Genomic DNA, 14,955 nt, shown 5'->3' on the forward strand with positions numbered 1-14,955 from the left:
ATTGATGCTCCTGTCTTCTTTGTGGTTTTTTCAGTCATGTCCTCCCAGAACCAGTTGCAGCCCACACTCTCTCCGCATTCGGATGAGGCTCACTCAGACGATTCGGATGATAGTGTAGTCTCTCCATCGCTGCTGGTGAAGAAAAATTACTCCCACTTCTAGGTTCGCGGGGGTTCTTCTCATTCCCTTTTACAGGCCTGGCTCACAAACGAAAGAAAATGTTTTCTTCTTTCTGGCAAGATAAAGCAAGTAGAGGGTTAAAAGGGGCAATGTCACCTTAAAGCCATTGGTATTTCAGCCATGAAAAATCATTCTGTTTTATATAACCTCTCTACTGACTGTGTCTCTCTAACCTCATTACTGTATTTCTTTCCTGTTCTTATTATATTGAGAGTGTGGGAGTTAAACTGTTCAATAGTTCGCAAAAAGAAAAGGAGTACTTGTGGCACCTAAGAGACTAACCAATTTATTTGAGCAAAGCTTGTGCTCAAATAAATTGGTTAGTCTCTAAGGTGCCACAAGTACTCCTTTTTTTTTTGCGAATACAGACTAACACGGCTGTTACTCTGAAACCTGTTCAATAGTTGTGCATCAGCAGGATCTTTACAGTTCTGTTGATGTATGTATAATGCTTCACAGTCAGGAAAGAAGAGAAGGTCCTTTCCCTAAAGAGTTTACAATCTAGAGGCCCAATCCTGCAACTCTTACTTGACCAGTTTTTACTCTTGTGAGTAGTCCCATTGACTTTAATGTAGAGTAGATGTGGGTACAAGAGATGAAGATAGATAGAGGAAGGAACTGCACACATTGGGCAAAAGGATGCACGCATGGTGTTCTGAACGCATGTTTGTGACCATCAGCTTGTGTGTGCTAAGTGAAACCATGCCATAAGATCTGCTCTATTTATTGAATAGCTACTTAGTTTTAATTTTTTGTGCTAAATATATCCATTATGTTGCAGAACTTAGTTTAAGGCTCTTAGAAAGCTCTCTCTGTCATAAGTGTATTATGCCATACATGTGTTGGCAGTTGAACTTAAATTATTGCATTTACCAAGTATGTATTTTCTAGTACAGATTGTGTACTGTACTGTATGTGAAATATGTAACCATGTAAACCATTGCATTTACTATAATGGTATCCATGGAGAGAATGCATAATGATGGGGAGTGGTGTGTGAGGGATGCCTTCGTGTTTATGATATGTAAGTGGAGCAAAGCAGACCCATCAGTGGATTATGCAGGGTTATCTTTTAATATGTGAAAATATTTCACAGAGGAAATACACTGTTATGTGTTCTGTTTTAGCTTACTGTACTTTTCAATGTCTGAAATGTCATCTATACAGATGGATCAATCTGCCGAACACTACTGTATTTTAAAATCTGATATTATTTTTCCCCCCATATGTCATCTTCTGTCTGAGGTTCTCAACATGATTTATAAACATTAATGAATTTTGCACCCCTGTGAAGGAGGTAAAGATTATTATCAAGAAATTGTGGCACAGAGTGGTTAAGTGACCTACCCAAGGCCACGCGGGAAATCTGTTGCTCTTTTGATTCTCAGTCCGCTACCTAACCTTGTCCCACCTTTCCTCCACAGTGGCAGAGAAGTGAGCTGTCAATAACTCACAGGACTGCTTAAACAAAAGTGCAATTTGTGGGGAGTGAAAAGGAATATTGCATTCTAATGCTGACTGTTACTAAAGAAAATATACTTTTAAATGTTCCTTCATTCAGTGTTGATTGAGCAGGAGTGCAAATAGATGTCGCATACATCAGAAAGCAATAGCATGTTTCAATTCTGTAAATATGTTCAGTAACTCAATAGGATTCTTAGGGAGTCCACCCATTCTCCTGAGTAGAGGGCTAGCACTGCATTTAGCAGCTGCTTGCTAAGGATGTCATCAAGGAGTTCTTGAGTCCCTTGTACACCCAAACTACACTTCTAGGTATAAGATTTTTATCACATTCTCTCCCTCCTTCTCTTTTTTTTTAAATTAAAAGTCAGTCAGCATTGTTATGCTGAATACTAATAAGTCGGTTCTTCATTGCAATCAGGGGACTGAGACTGTGCTTTATCTGAGGTTTATCGTAGTTCGTGCCAGTACTTGCAGCCAAAGAGGAAACTGGATGGCTGCAGCACAATGCAGCTGATTTCATTTAATTCCATCAGTGGAAATGTTGTCTGTACTATTTCTAGAGGCAGTTGTTGGGAGCTCTCCATACCCAATGTAGTCTGTGGAATGTCATTTACACTCCCATTGGATAGGGTATTCCACTGTTACTGCAGTCACGTGATTATCATGGGGGGGGAGGGAGAGAGGAGAAAAGCAATTCTCTTGGCCAAAGCTAAAAGAAGACGTTTTCCTTCTTTTCTGAAACAGTCACATAAACTATGAGAGAGATTGTCAGTTAGTTAAAATGGTGGTAGGTCTGTAAAAGTTGCTTATGTCCAAAATTTTAGATCTTAAACTGTGGTTAAGTGTCATGGATATGCCTCTAGAGACTAGAAAGAGCTCAGGGCTCTGACAGGTTAAGGGGATAGTGTGTGGTACATGGCATGTGCTAGGGCTAAGACTGGACCAGAATGGCTTCCCAGCCTCTACTCTGTGTGGAAATACTTGGATGGTGAATATAATGGATAGAATACTCTCTTAAAATAGTAGGCAGTAATAAAGAGCTATTAACAAAGCATTAGGAACCAGATACAGAGCAGAGAGGCTTTCATTTTCACTAAGCAGTGAATCGTTTTAAAAAGGATATTTGTGGTCAGTAATAGCATCAGCAGACAAGTTCCAGGACAGAGTAGAGGGAATATCTCTCTGAGGCACAGAGTGAGTTCGGGGTAAAGGGGACACAATTTTGTGTGGGGTAGGACAAATCAAAATGTGTCTGGAGGGAAACTAATTCAAAGTTTGAAATCTGAGCTGTCAAAAAAATGATGTTCCCTTGAGTACTGCACTCCTGCTCACCTCTTAGTTTGGAAAGTAACTGCACTCATTTTATATCATAGCCCTGACCTGATATGGGCAGAAGGGAAAAACCTACAATATTAGTAGCTTTTAATGTTGCTTTATTTTATTTATTAAAGGAATACATTGAAAGCAATATATAAATACTGACTAACGTTGCGAGCTTTATTTTATTCCTATCTGTCTCTGAGTGTCAGTAACAAAAAGCTGAGACGAGGCTTGAAGGAAGAAATACTCTCAGAAAGTAGATCACAGCACTACATCCTCTTTCTCCCCCTAAACCCACCATGGAGATCAGGAAATGAAAATCAGCGTAGCTCAGACCTGTCTAGACACAGCTCCTGTAAAAACTCATTCAGGTTCTGAGAAATAAATGTTCGCTGCAGAAGGCACTGATAACCTCGCAAGGGCTTCAAGGCCTGAATGAAAATTAAACTCCATTATAACCTATCTAATCTAATTGCAAATTTTCCATTTTGCTTTTGTAGAAGTGCTCTCTGTGCCAGTGTTGCCCATTTTAAATCTACTGGAAGACAAAATGGACATTAGTGTGTGTGTGTGTGTGAATGTGAGAGAGTGCATTTGCGTGTGTTTAGTCAGAATACAACTTTCTTGAGACTACATCTCCTCCATTCTCTTCTTGGTCCTGAAGTGCCTATGCTTGTTAATACATTTTAAATGTGGCATCCACGCCTGATATGTTTATTGTGTTCTGCATAGAATTAAAAAAAGAATTCCAGACAAAAATGAGTTTTTAATGTAGATTAAATGTAAATGTATTAACCTTGGAACACTAGGAAGAGACAATATATTTTATGATCTTTTTAATATTTTATTTAGAATTGTGAAAATGTTGTACATAATTTATACTGAGATCTTTTGGATTTAAAATCAATTACTATATATTATCCTCTAATTATTGAACTTTATAAATAAAGTTTATGTTTATAAATTAATTGTTCATGAATAATTGCATCAGAAATTGCCTCTGATTGTGTTATTACCCTGACTTATACTGCATTAAAGATGTGGTCACTATATTTTCATTTGGATCATTGTTCAACCCTTTTGCCAGAGGTTGTCTTGCTGCACCAGGTGTGCCTAGACCCTCTTTTTTTATGTTCCACAGGACAAATGAGGAGATGGAGTAGTGGAAAAGTGAAGATAAGAGTGGGATAGAGTTTGTGTTAACTATACTCCTAATGTCCTCATCTAAGTAGGTAGGGGGAGGAGGGGAATTAAGGATGAAAGACATTCTTTAACTCTGTCCAAAACACAAGTAGAATTGACGGAGATGATAGATTCATATGTCACATATTTGTTTCTGGTGTTCTGTTGAAAAGAAGAGTCCTGAAAATGTACTGTTACAACCAAAACTGCCACTGCCTCAGATTTTCCTGCTTTTTGCAGCCAACAAGAAGTTTCATCTGTATCTCTTTCTGTGTTGTGGCATAAAATTCAAGTGTGAGACTCAAAAGAAACTTCATGCCAACTGCATGAAGCACTTACTGTAAGCAGAGAAAGATGAAGTGTACAGGTTTCCTGGGTTCTTGATGATGACAGAAGTGGACTGACTTCTCAGTAGTCTCCTTTCCTATTATGGGTGGATTAAGACTAACCTGGGCCTGGATTACTCCCAGGGGAATTCTGTGCCACTGTGCAGTGCAGAATTTTGCAGAACTTAATGCATGCAGAATTTCCTTTCCCCCAGAAAAATGGGCTGCAGTGCTGCTGGCCACCACTAGGGGCCGCTGGACCCAGCAGAGCCCGGTTCACACAAAGAAGACACTGCTGGGGGAGGGGAGGGAATTAGAGGGTTCCCTGCACGCCTTGAGGGAAGGAGATGGCAGTGTGCAGGAAACTCTGCACAAGCCTGAGACCCAGCATCAGGCTGTTTCTCCCTCTGGATCCCTGGGCTCTGAGCGGTAACAAACTGGGTGCCTGGGTGGGGGGGGGGCAGGCTATGGCTGAGCTCTAGGAGGGATGGAAGGAGGGAGGGGGCAGGTGTCTGGGCTTGGGGGCCACAGCTGAGCTCTGGAGAGGAGGAGATGTGGGTATGTGGGCTGGGGGCTCCTTGGCTGGACTCTGTGGGGAGGGGATACAGTTAACTGGGCTGAGGGGACCCTGCGGCTGGGCTCTGAGGGTAGGTGGTTCGTGTGTATTGGCTGGATTGTGGGTGTCTGGCCCCCTGGGTGGGATCGGGGCCAGGGAGGGGGCAGAGAACAGGAACTAAGTTGTCATAGGGGTTTCTTTAACTCCCTACTTCTGGGGGAATTTTTGTGAGTATCTGTATTGCTACAGACATACTTGCTGACAGGTATTTTGAAATAAATTACCAAAATAATTGAAACTGGTGTGATTATGCAGTATTTTGACAAATAAAATTTGCAGAATTTTAAAATATTGTGAGCAGAATTTTTTATTTTTTGGCGCAGAATGCCTGCAGAAATAGCCTGGATTCACCAGAACCATGGAGCGCTCTGCTTTAAGACCAGGCAATGGTAGAAATGCACAGAACAATACACTTAGCAGTAGGCTCTGTAATCTGCTAGAAGGCAGGCAGAAATAAGAATCCCAGGGTTGCAAAGATTTGTGGTTAATCTGCCTTCATCCCCATCATCTCTGGATGTTTAAACTGTGTTGGGAGATGAGGGAGAAGGAATTGGGCTGTGGGTGTCTCTGTTTTTTGCTGAAAATAGCATATCTAGAAGGTGGCATCCTAGCATTTCCCAAGATGAATGGAGTAGGATTGCAGAAATGCTGCTGAGATACATATGTCATACTGACCTCTCACTGATGTCCTGTAGTTTAGCCCCCAGCCTCAAAAGGGTCATAAAATGACCTCCTAGCATTAGTCACAGTACAAGCCAGCATTTTAAAAAATCTGTATATGGGGTAAAATCTTTACTACCACATGCAAGATCTGATAGCCAATGAGCTAGTATGGGCTTCACAGCATGATATAGTCTGAATTATCCAAACTCAAAACATAACATCCAGGGGTGTGGGCCTACTTGTTACATAATATGCTTCTATAGCACAACCAGAAAGAATTACATTGAATAACTAAAGAAAAATGTATGAATGGTTTGACTGACTGACTGTCAGAGGGTCCATGAAGAATAAGTGCTTTTACATTTACTAGGTCTATCTGCTTTTTTTTGAGCTATCACATGGGCTGAAGTGGCCACCCAGTTGCATGTCTCGTTTTGAAGGTTTAAATGGGCCTTAATCTCACCATCTCTTCAATATCTTTCATTTTGGAGATCCATTCCTTTTATTGACTGATTGATTGTATCTGGTGAATCTTGAACAAAGCTAATGAATTACAAAATATTACTACTGCTACACATTAGCCAATTGTTAGTAACTAAGGGCCATTTTTTCCAGCAGGACTGCCATCTAACAAGATGGCATTTGAAGTTGGCTCCAACTGATTAGAGAACATTTTTTTATGTAAAGGTGAATTACTTGCATCTTCTATTCCTAAATATATCTTGCTACAGTGGTTATTCTGTTCATTTGTTTTGGTGATAGTGGGAGAAATACCCTTTTTTAAAAAAAAATGGGGAGGGACAAGGCCACTAAAATCTAATCAATGGGGGCCTGATAGCCATCAGTCTTCATGTAAGCAAGAATTACCTAAATAGGCTCACGTAAGAGATGCAAAATATCTAAGAGATCAGAGTCCTTTCTGCTTTCAGTCACAGAATATACCGTAGCTCCTCTACAATAGAAAATATACCTAGTATTAAATACTATACTTGACCGCTACTTCCTAGATCAGTGGTTCTCAACCAGGGGTACACATACTCCTGGGGATATGGAGAGGTATTCCAGGGGGTACATCAACTCATCTAGATATTTGCCTACTTTTACAACAGGCTACATAAAAAGCATTAGCAAAGTCAGTACAAATTAAAATCTCATATTACAGACAATGCTCTATAAACTATACACTGAAATGTAAGTACAATATTTATATTCCAATTGATTTATTTTATTATTATTTGGTAAAAATGAGAAAGTGAGCCATTTTTCAGTAATTGTGTGCTGTGAAACTTTTGTATTTTTAAGCCTGATTTTGTCAGCAAGTAGTTTTTAATTGAGGTGAAACTTGGGGGTACGCAAGACAAATCAGCTTCCCAAAAGGGGTAGTCTGGAAAGGTTGAGAGCGACTGTCCTAGATTAAAGAGTGCATCTTTTTCTCTGCATTATATTTTCCCTTACACCTGTTATTGATTTTGTGAGGCAACTTCAAAGCATTGATACCTCTTTTTGTTCCCTTTAACCTAGCCCTCGTTCCAATAGCTTCATGTCCAGTTCTCTCCTGTAGCATACAACTGCAGGCAAGGCATGTTCACTACCATTCTTCAGCTTGCAGGAGCTCCAGCTTGTATATCATTTTGACCCTCATGAGGTGCCCCGAGATGATACTATTGTTATTCTGTCATTTATACTCTTACTTAATTGTATTCAGCTTGTTGTAATTCAAACAGACTGAAACACTTTGGAATGATTTACAGCAGTGCTGTCAAACTAGGTCTCAATGTTGTTTTGAGGGCTCTATGTTCAATTGATTGCTGACAGACTGAGAGCACAGTGGATGCAGAAGAGATTTTTTTCCTGTCCATGAGCCTATTGAAGCAGGAACATCTGTAGGATGGATTCCAACCAAGAGCATTTCAGCTTATAATTATGAGACATAAATACCTTGCCACTGGTTACCTGCATGAGGATATTTCCAGCTTTCACAGTGAGCTCTGTCAGCTTCTTGTCCTAGGATTGTCAATTGCAGCTTGTTGAACTGAAGGTGAAAAAGCTTAGAACATGTGAATCCAAAATAATGTCTGCCTCCTCCTTGATGGCACTTAAACAAAACAAAAAATTAAGCAAAACACTTTGACCAGTATCCTGCAGTCCTTGTGCAGGAAAATGGGAGCTTTTCTTACAAAAGGGCCGAAGGGTCTGGGCTTTTATAGCTCATATTTACTCCTTTTTAGCAATGCTACTGTATGTCTAGCCCTGAATCCTCTGTGTTTTAAAATCTACTTAGCATTTATTATAAGGATTCCTTGAAACTGTTTTTGTCTATGCAGAAAGCCCCTCCTCAGTAAAAAGACATTAAAATCAACTATATATTTCAAAACATTTACAGAAACTAACATATTATCCTAGTTTTTCAAAGAGCCGATTTTTGTCTTTTGCTTTCCATATCTATATAAGTTATGCTGGTGCAGACACTGTAAATCCTAAATTGCTTTTGGATAACCTGATAAAATCTCTCCCTGAAAATAAAGGTGTTCATGGTCCATATTCATCCGCTAGTATTTAGAGGATAAAGTTGTAGGTATTATACTCATTTTCAAATAGAGAAAACTAAGCTATTTACAGATTTTTGTAGCTTGGCTTATGTCACAAAGACTCCTAATTCTAAAATTATTTAAATAGACCAGTGATTCTCAAACTGGTCTGTGGAACGCTTACTGGTGGCTCATGAAAAACTGGCTGGTCACATAGTGCTGGCTGTTTTATTTTTTCCAGCTGCTAAATTGCAATAAATTATACTTAAAACGTGTTACTTTCACTCTTTCGTGTAATCAGTTCATGAGTGTGTTGCCACAAGGATGTTCTACAGTCACAGCTGAGAATGCGTGGTTCATGTGATTACAAATGGGAGGCAGGTGGTCCACGAGATGATCTCTGTGTTAAAATTTGGTCTGTACTGTAGAAAAGTTTGAGAGCTCCTGCAATAACAATAGACCACATGCCTCTACAGTAAGAATTCACTTACATATGGGAACATTCCTTTATAATGAAAAACAGCAAACATTTTTTACAAGTTTTAATTTCCATAGAAAACAACACAATCTTTGTAATGAGGCCAGTGAAATTGTGATTTCCATTGTTCCTGCTTGAAAGCACTGGCTGCTTGTTATTTATCATCCCTATTTACTGCAAGGTCCTGAAGCTAGTCAGATAATTTACTTAGTTTTCAGTACATTTCCCAAAAGGATACACTCCGCTTCTTACTTTTTGAAGCTAAAAATAGTGTTGTTTAATTTTTGTTTGTTCGAGAATGTGAAAGGACCCTCCAGCTTACTCAGGTTGCAGACCTTAGGTAAGTCACAATGTCGGAATGGCTCTGGTAAGAGCACAACACATGATCTGTTGTGTTATGCATAATAGAGTCCATTCGTACTTAAATATTTAGGGGTTTATTTAATGCAAGGGTCTGATTTATGTACTGATTGTCCACCAAATCAAATTAAGGGCCCAGTCCAAAGTCCATGTAATTTGCGTCTTTTTATTAACTTCAATAGGCTTTGGATCAGGACCTAAAGAATGCCAGAAGTTTGTTTGGATTCATAGATTCTGAAGCTAGAAGAGATCACTGTGATCATCTAGTCTGACATGTTGTAAAACACAGGCCATAGAACTTCCTCACAATAATTCCTTTTGATCTAGAGCACGTTATGTGCACGCTGCTAGTGTCATCTGAAGACCTAAGGCAGCGTGTGAAACTGCTGTGTCCTGTGTTGTGAAAACTCTGCTGTAAGAATCTTGAAAGTGCCTAGTAGGACAGCTACCAAGAAATTGGTTTGGGCATCCAATGATAACAACTGTGAGTTTGAACTTCCCCGGGTGACTGGTTAAAGTGACCCTGCTTCGTTCTGTCTCAATGGGGAAAAGATGTGACACAGTGGGAATCTTCTAGAATATTTTTATGAATTATATGCATGGCAGTGACTTACTTGACTACAGCTTGCTACCCAGTGGTGCTAGAAGGTTAAAAAGCTGCTCTTGGGGCAGAGCAGAAGACATGAGGTGTTCGTGTCACATAACTGGCTGGGGTTGTATGAATGGGTTGTTAAAGGACCAACTGAAACCCACCCATACCAATGGAAGATCTGGAAAGACAATGGGAACCCGAATGACTGAATATGCTGTAGAAATTATTTTGTGGAAGTTTTATGGCCTGTGTTTCACAGCAAGTCAGACGAGATTAACAAAATGGCCCATGTTGGTCTTGGAATCTATGAATATTAAAAAAAACCAAACCACTCTTGAATGGGTTTGGAGGATAGAAAAGTGGGTATGAATTTCAAAAGTTAAGATGTTTACATGTTTTCAGGAGAGGACTTAAGAGACCCAGCAGGTTCAAGTCCTTGCTTTGCTACAAACTTCCTCTGGGCAAGTCTTTCTGTGTCTCTATTCCCCATCTGGAAAATGGGGCTGATGGTACTACTTTACCTCACAGGGGTGTTGTGAGGAGAAAGACATTAAAGATCGTGAGGTGCTCAGATACTACAGTAAGGGGGGGGCATATAAATATCTCTAATAAACACATAGGATGGGGACTTAATACTTTTTTACACTTGCCTATTTCTAAATACTTGGGGTGTAATCCTGACCCTCCATTAAAGTCAACATTAAAACGCCCTCTGACTTTAATTACACCCTTGGAGTTCTTGTCTTCATTGTTCCATATTGGTGCATTTCTGTATGTCACAAGATGTGTGCTATTAACTCCTTGTTCAATTTGGAATAAACAAAACTGTTGACTTTATTTGTCTGTATTATGTCTGACATACTTTACCTGCTGCTCACTAAAAGCTCTGTATTAAATTTGAAAAAGTATAAATGCTGAACATATTTGCCAAAGTGGATCAGAGTATTACTCCATCAAGCTCACTATTCTGCTTCTGTCATTAACTAAGACTCAATGTTTTGGTGTTTCAGAGGAGAATATTCCCTCCTCTAGATAATATACCTACATGAATGTGGAATGCTGTACAACATGTGTGTTTAAGGGAGAAGGACATTCTTTACTGACCCTCGCAAGCAATTACCATGAGATTTGGTTACCCTTTAAAAAGCTTAGGTAGCTTGTTGTTAAAGATCACAATTACCCAATCCTCTTTAATTTTGAATTTCTCACATATGTTCCTGGTTCTCTTTCCTCAGGCACTCCTGCAAATTTATAACCCCTCAGCACACACAAGTTTAGATTATTTGGCCCAATATTAATTACATTACAGTTATGGAAGTTTAAATCATCTTTCATTGTGCTGCCCGGTTCCATAATGTACTTAGATCCATCTGAAGTTATTCATGATTCTCCTTAGTTTTCCTAAACAAAATAGTTCTGTATTGTCAGTAATCTTCATCAACTGTTTATCCACTTTCCCCTTCAAACCATTAATAAATATATTGAACAACACTGATTCAGATACTGGGCATGAATCCAATTCCTGAGCTATCTGACTACTAACTTCTCTGTCTTCTGAGGACCATTTAATTATTCTAATATTGTTTTCCTATTGACTAGTGAAATGGAGAAAGACAGAGGATCTGTAATTTCATACCTGGGGCAAAGAACTTGACATACAAATAGTCTGTTTAGAGACTCTGTCAGAGTTTAGCCCTAATTTTGACATACATTCAAATTGATTATTTTGGGGAAAAGCCTATTGATTCCAACACTGCAGGTGAGAAATCAACACAACCAGTTTAGATTGTGTTTTTGTTCCTTGCTCAAGAAGGGTAGGAGGACTGAGCACTTTGGTGTTGCTTCTTCTGCTAGAACATGACCAGCGCACAGTCAGTTCAACTCTAGCTCCTGCTGAGTTTTAAGAACAGCTCTCCTAGCACAGAGAATGAAACTGACTAGGCATCATTTAGTTTCCCTCAGTGCAGAGAGCTCAGCTCCAGATGGAAGTAAAATGAGGTGGATTTAGGCATCAGCTGCACTCTGCAGGTTTGATTTTGGGGGCAGGGGAGGAGAGATTGGGAGTAGGAAAGATGTGGGAAGAGATGCAGAGGATGGCTTCTCTACATTCAGATATCACTGTTAAATAACCTGCTAGTCAAAAGATATATTTGTAATTTTGGAGTTAACTTTCAATTTTTTTTGCTTTCTCTGTCACTTTCTAGGATTATTGCACAAATTCTGGAAATCGTACTGTCCCCCCATCCTTCCTCTTTTTAAACATTTGTTCTTTAGACTTGTCTGTAATACAAAAGGTTATTGTGTACAAATATGATTGTGAAGAAGCAAATTAAGCTGATATCATGCTGACCAGGGGTTTAACTATCACTAGATGATTTTATTATTCCAATATTTACCTAGCCCTAATGACTAAAGACATCAACTAGGTTGAGCCCCATTGTGCTAGGGGCTGTACAAACATATACTACATGACAACCTCTTCCCCAAAGTGCTTGGGACCAAATTTTTAAAGGTATTTAGGTGCCTAAAGAGACAGATAAGTATCTAGTGGGATCTTTAAAGATGCAGATAGGTACATTTAGGTGCCTAAATACCTCTCAAAATCTGACATTACATTTTGTAATGTAGACCATCCAAAAAGTTTAGGAACTGATTTAAAAAAAAATGTTGTAGATGAGGCATTGGGGAAGAAAATAAAATTCTGGAATGGGTGTGGAGTGTTTGTGATAATCCCAGAACTGGAGATTGCTTAATGTTGCACAGTGGTATGATTGCTCTCCATAATGTATGATGGTTCCTTATACTGATTCATAGCAACGCCCGTTGTTCTACATGGGTCCTTATGCTGTGCTCATCACTGTAATATCTGAATGCCTTTCAGTAGTGCATTAAGTAATGTAACTATACATCTGTGACATGTCGTTTGTTCTCTCATCCTCTTCCCTGGGGCAGAAACTAGTGCACTGGAGTAGCTTGTTTGGGTAGCAGTTTAGGTTTGTTTGTTTGTTGTGTTGGTTTTTTTTCAGTATATATTGCTATGTATATATGTGAGAGAAGGCAAGGTCAAAGACATGTCAGCATTGCATGAGTAAGTTATGTCACACGGCCTTGTGTAGCAGCATAATGATGGGATAAGAAATTGCAGGTATGTAATGGTGGCGGCATGGTGATGTGGAAAGGCATACTGAAGCGCAGTGGTGATGGTGCTTGCACACCTGCAGGGTAATATGGAGTAACAGTGAGTGGTTATGATGGAGTGTCGTGATGGTATTTGGCATATAATAGCAGTGCAGTGGTGTGGTGTGACGGTGCGCTGGCGTGATGGTGAGGTGGCACTGCAATGACGTGGTGTGATGGTGCGCTGGCGTGGTGGCGATGGTGCAGTGGAGTGGCGTGATGGTGCGCTGGCATGGTGGTGGCGGCGGTGCAGTGAAGTGGCGTGATGGTGCAGCGGTGTGCTGGCACTGCAATGACGTGGCGTGATGGTGCGCTGGCGTGCTGGCGATGGTGCAGTGCAGTGGAGTGGCGTGATGGTGCGGTGGCACTGCAATGACGTGGTGTGATGGTGCGCTGGCATGGTGGTGATGGTGCAGTGAACTGGTGTGATGGTGCAGCAGTGCAGTGGCACTGCAATGATGTGGTGTGATGGTGCGCTGCCGTGGTGGTGGAGATGGTGCGGTGGAGTGGCGTGATGGTGCGGTGGCACTGCAATGACGTGGTGTGATGATGCGCTGGCATGGTGGCAGCGATGGTGCAGTGGGGTGGCGGCGATGGTGCAGCAGTGCAGTGACGCTGGTGTGGTGGCGGCGATGGTGCAGTGGAGTGGTGTGATGGTGCAGTGGTGCGGTGGCACTGCAATGACGTGGTGTGATGGCGCGCTGGCGTGGTGGAGATGGTGCAGTGGAGTGGCGTGATGGTGCGGTGGCACTGCAATGATGTGGTGTGATGGTGCGCTGGCATGGTGGCGATGGTGCAGCGGAGTGGCGTGATGGTGCAGCGGTGTGGTGGCACTGCAATGATGTTGCGTGATGTTGCGCTGGCGTGGTGGCGATGATGCAGTGGCACTGAAATGACGTGGTGTGATGGTGCGCTGGCATGGTGGCGATGGTGCAGTGGCATTGCGATGACGTGGTGCGCTGGCGTGGTGGCGATGGTGCAGTGGAATGGCGTGATGTGCAGCGGTGCGGTGGCACTGCAATGACGTGGTGTGATGGTGTGCTGGCGTGGTGGCAGCGGTGCAGTGGAGTGGCGTGATGGTGCGCTGGCGTGGTGGCGATGGTGCAGTGGCACTGCAATGACGTGGCGTGATGGTGCGGTGGCGTGGTGGTGGCGGCGGTGCAGTGGAGTGGCGTGATGGTGCAGCGGTGCGGTGGCACTGCGATGACGTGGTGTGATGGTGCGCTGGCGTGGTGGCGATGATGCAGTGGCACTGCAATGACGTGGTGTGATGGTGCGCTGGCGTGGTGGCGATGGTGCAGTGGCATTGCGATGATGTGGTGCGCTGGCGTGGTGGCGATGGTGCAGTGGTACTGCGATGACATGGCGTGGTGGCGCGCTGGCGTGGTGGCGATGGTGCAGTGGCACTGCGATGACATGGCGTGGTGGTGCAGTGGCACTGCAATGACGTGGCGTGATGGTGCGCCGCCGTGGTGGCGATGGTGCAGTGGAGTGGCGTGGTGGCGATGGTGCAGTGGCACTGCGATGACGTGGCGTGATGGTGCGCTGGCGTGGTGGTGGCGGCGGTGCAGTGGAGTGGCGTGATGGTGCAGCGGTGCGGTGGCACTGCGATGATGTGGCGTGATGGTGCGCTGGCGTGGTGGCGATGATGCAGTGGCATTGCGATGACGTGGTGCGCTGGCGTGGTGGCGAGGTGGCACTGCAATGACGTGGTTATGATGGAGTGTCGTGATGGTATTTGGCATATAATAGCAGTGCAGTGGTGTGGTGTGACGGTGTGCTGGCGTGATGGTGAGGTGGCACTGCAATGACGTGGTGTGATGGTGCGCTGGCGTGGTGGCGATGGTGCAGTGGAGTGGCGTGATGGTGCGCTGGCATGGTGGTGGCGGCGGTGCAGTGCAGTGGCGTGATGTGCAGCGGTGTAGTGGCACTGCAATGACGTGGCGTGATGGTGCGCTGGCGTGGTGGCGGCGGTGGTGTAGTGGAGTGGCGTGATGGTGCGGTGGCACTGCAATGACGTGGTGTGATGGTGCGCTGGCATGGTGGTGATGGTGCAGTGGCATTGCGAT

At 42.6% G+C, this 14,955-nt stretch overlaps 2 protein-coding genes across 4 annotated transcripts in view; one reads left to right on the plus strand and one right to left on the minus strand.

Annotated features, from left to right (window-relative positions):
• IQCE (IQ motif containing E) overlaps positions 1-3,958 on the plus strand; it is a 43,159-nt gene extending 39,201 nt beyond the window's left edge. For 2 of the 3 annotated variants that reach the window (XM_048866835.2, XM_048866836.2), the window contains exon 23: positions 35-3,958. In XM_048866835.2, coding sequence (XP_048722792.1) covers positions 35-162 — 128 coding nt within the window. In that variant the 3' untranslated portion in view covers positions 163-3,958. The remainder of the gene's footprint in view (positions 1-34) is intronic. The other variant, XR_007358803.1, reaches the window with a different exon arrangement.
• On the minus strand, positions 110-14,928 carry LOC142073319 (uncharacterized). The gene is made up of 2 exons (XM_075132675.1): positions 7,705-14,928; positions 110-232 (listed from the first exon to the last, which is right to left on the minus strand). Exon 1 carries the CDS (start codon positions 14,925-14,927, stop codon positions 12,732-12,734), a length of 2,196 nt encoding a protein of 731 aa, XP_074988776.1. The 5' UTR covers position 14,928; the 3' UTR covers positions 110-232; positions 7,705-12,731.
• Positions 14,929-14,955: the final 27 nt, after the last annotated feature.

The sequence above is a fragment of the Caretta caretta genome, chromosome 10, assembly GCF_965140235.1.
Source record: "Caretta caretta isolate rCarCar2 chromosome 10, rCarCar1.hap1, whole genome shotgun sequence".
Classification (NCBI taxonomy): domain Eukaryota; kingdom Metazoa; phylum Chordata; order Testudines; family Cheloniidae; genus Caretta; species Caretta caretta.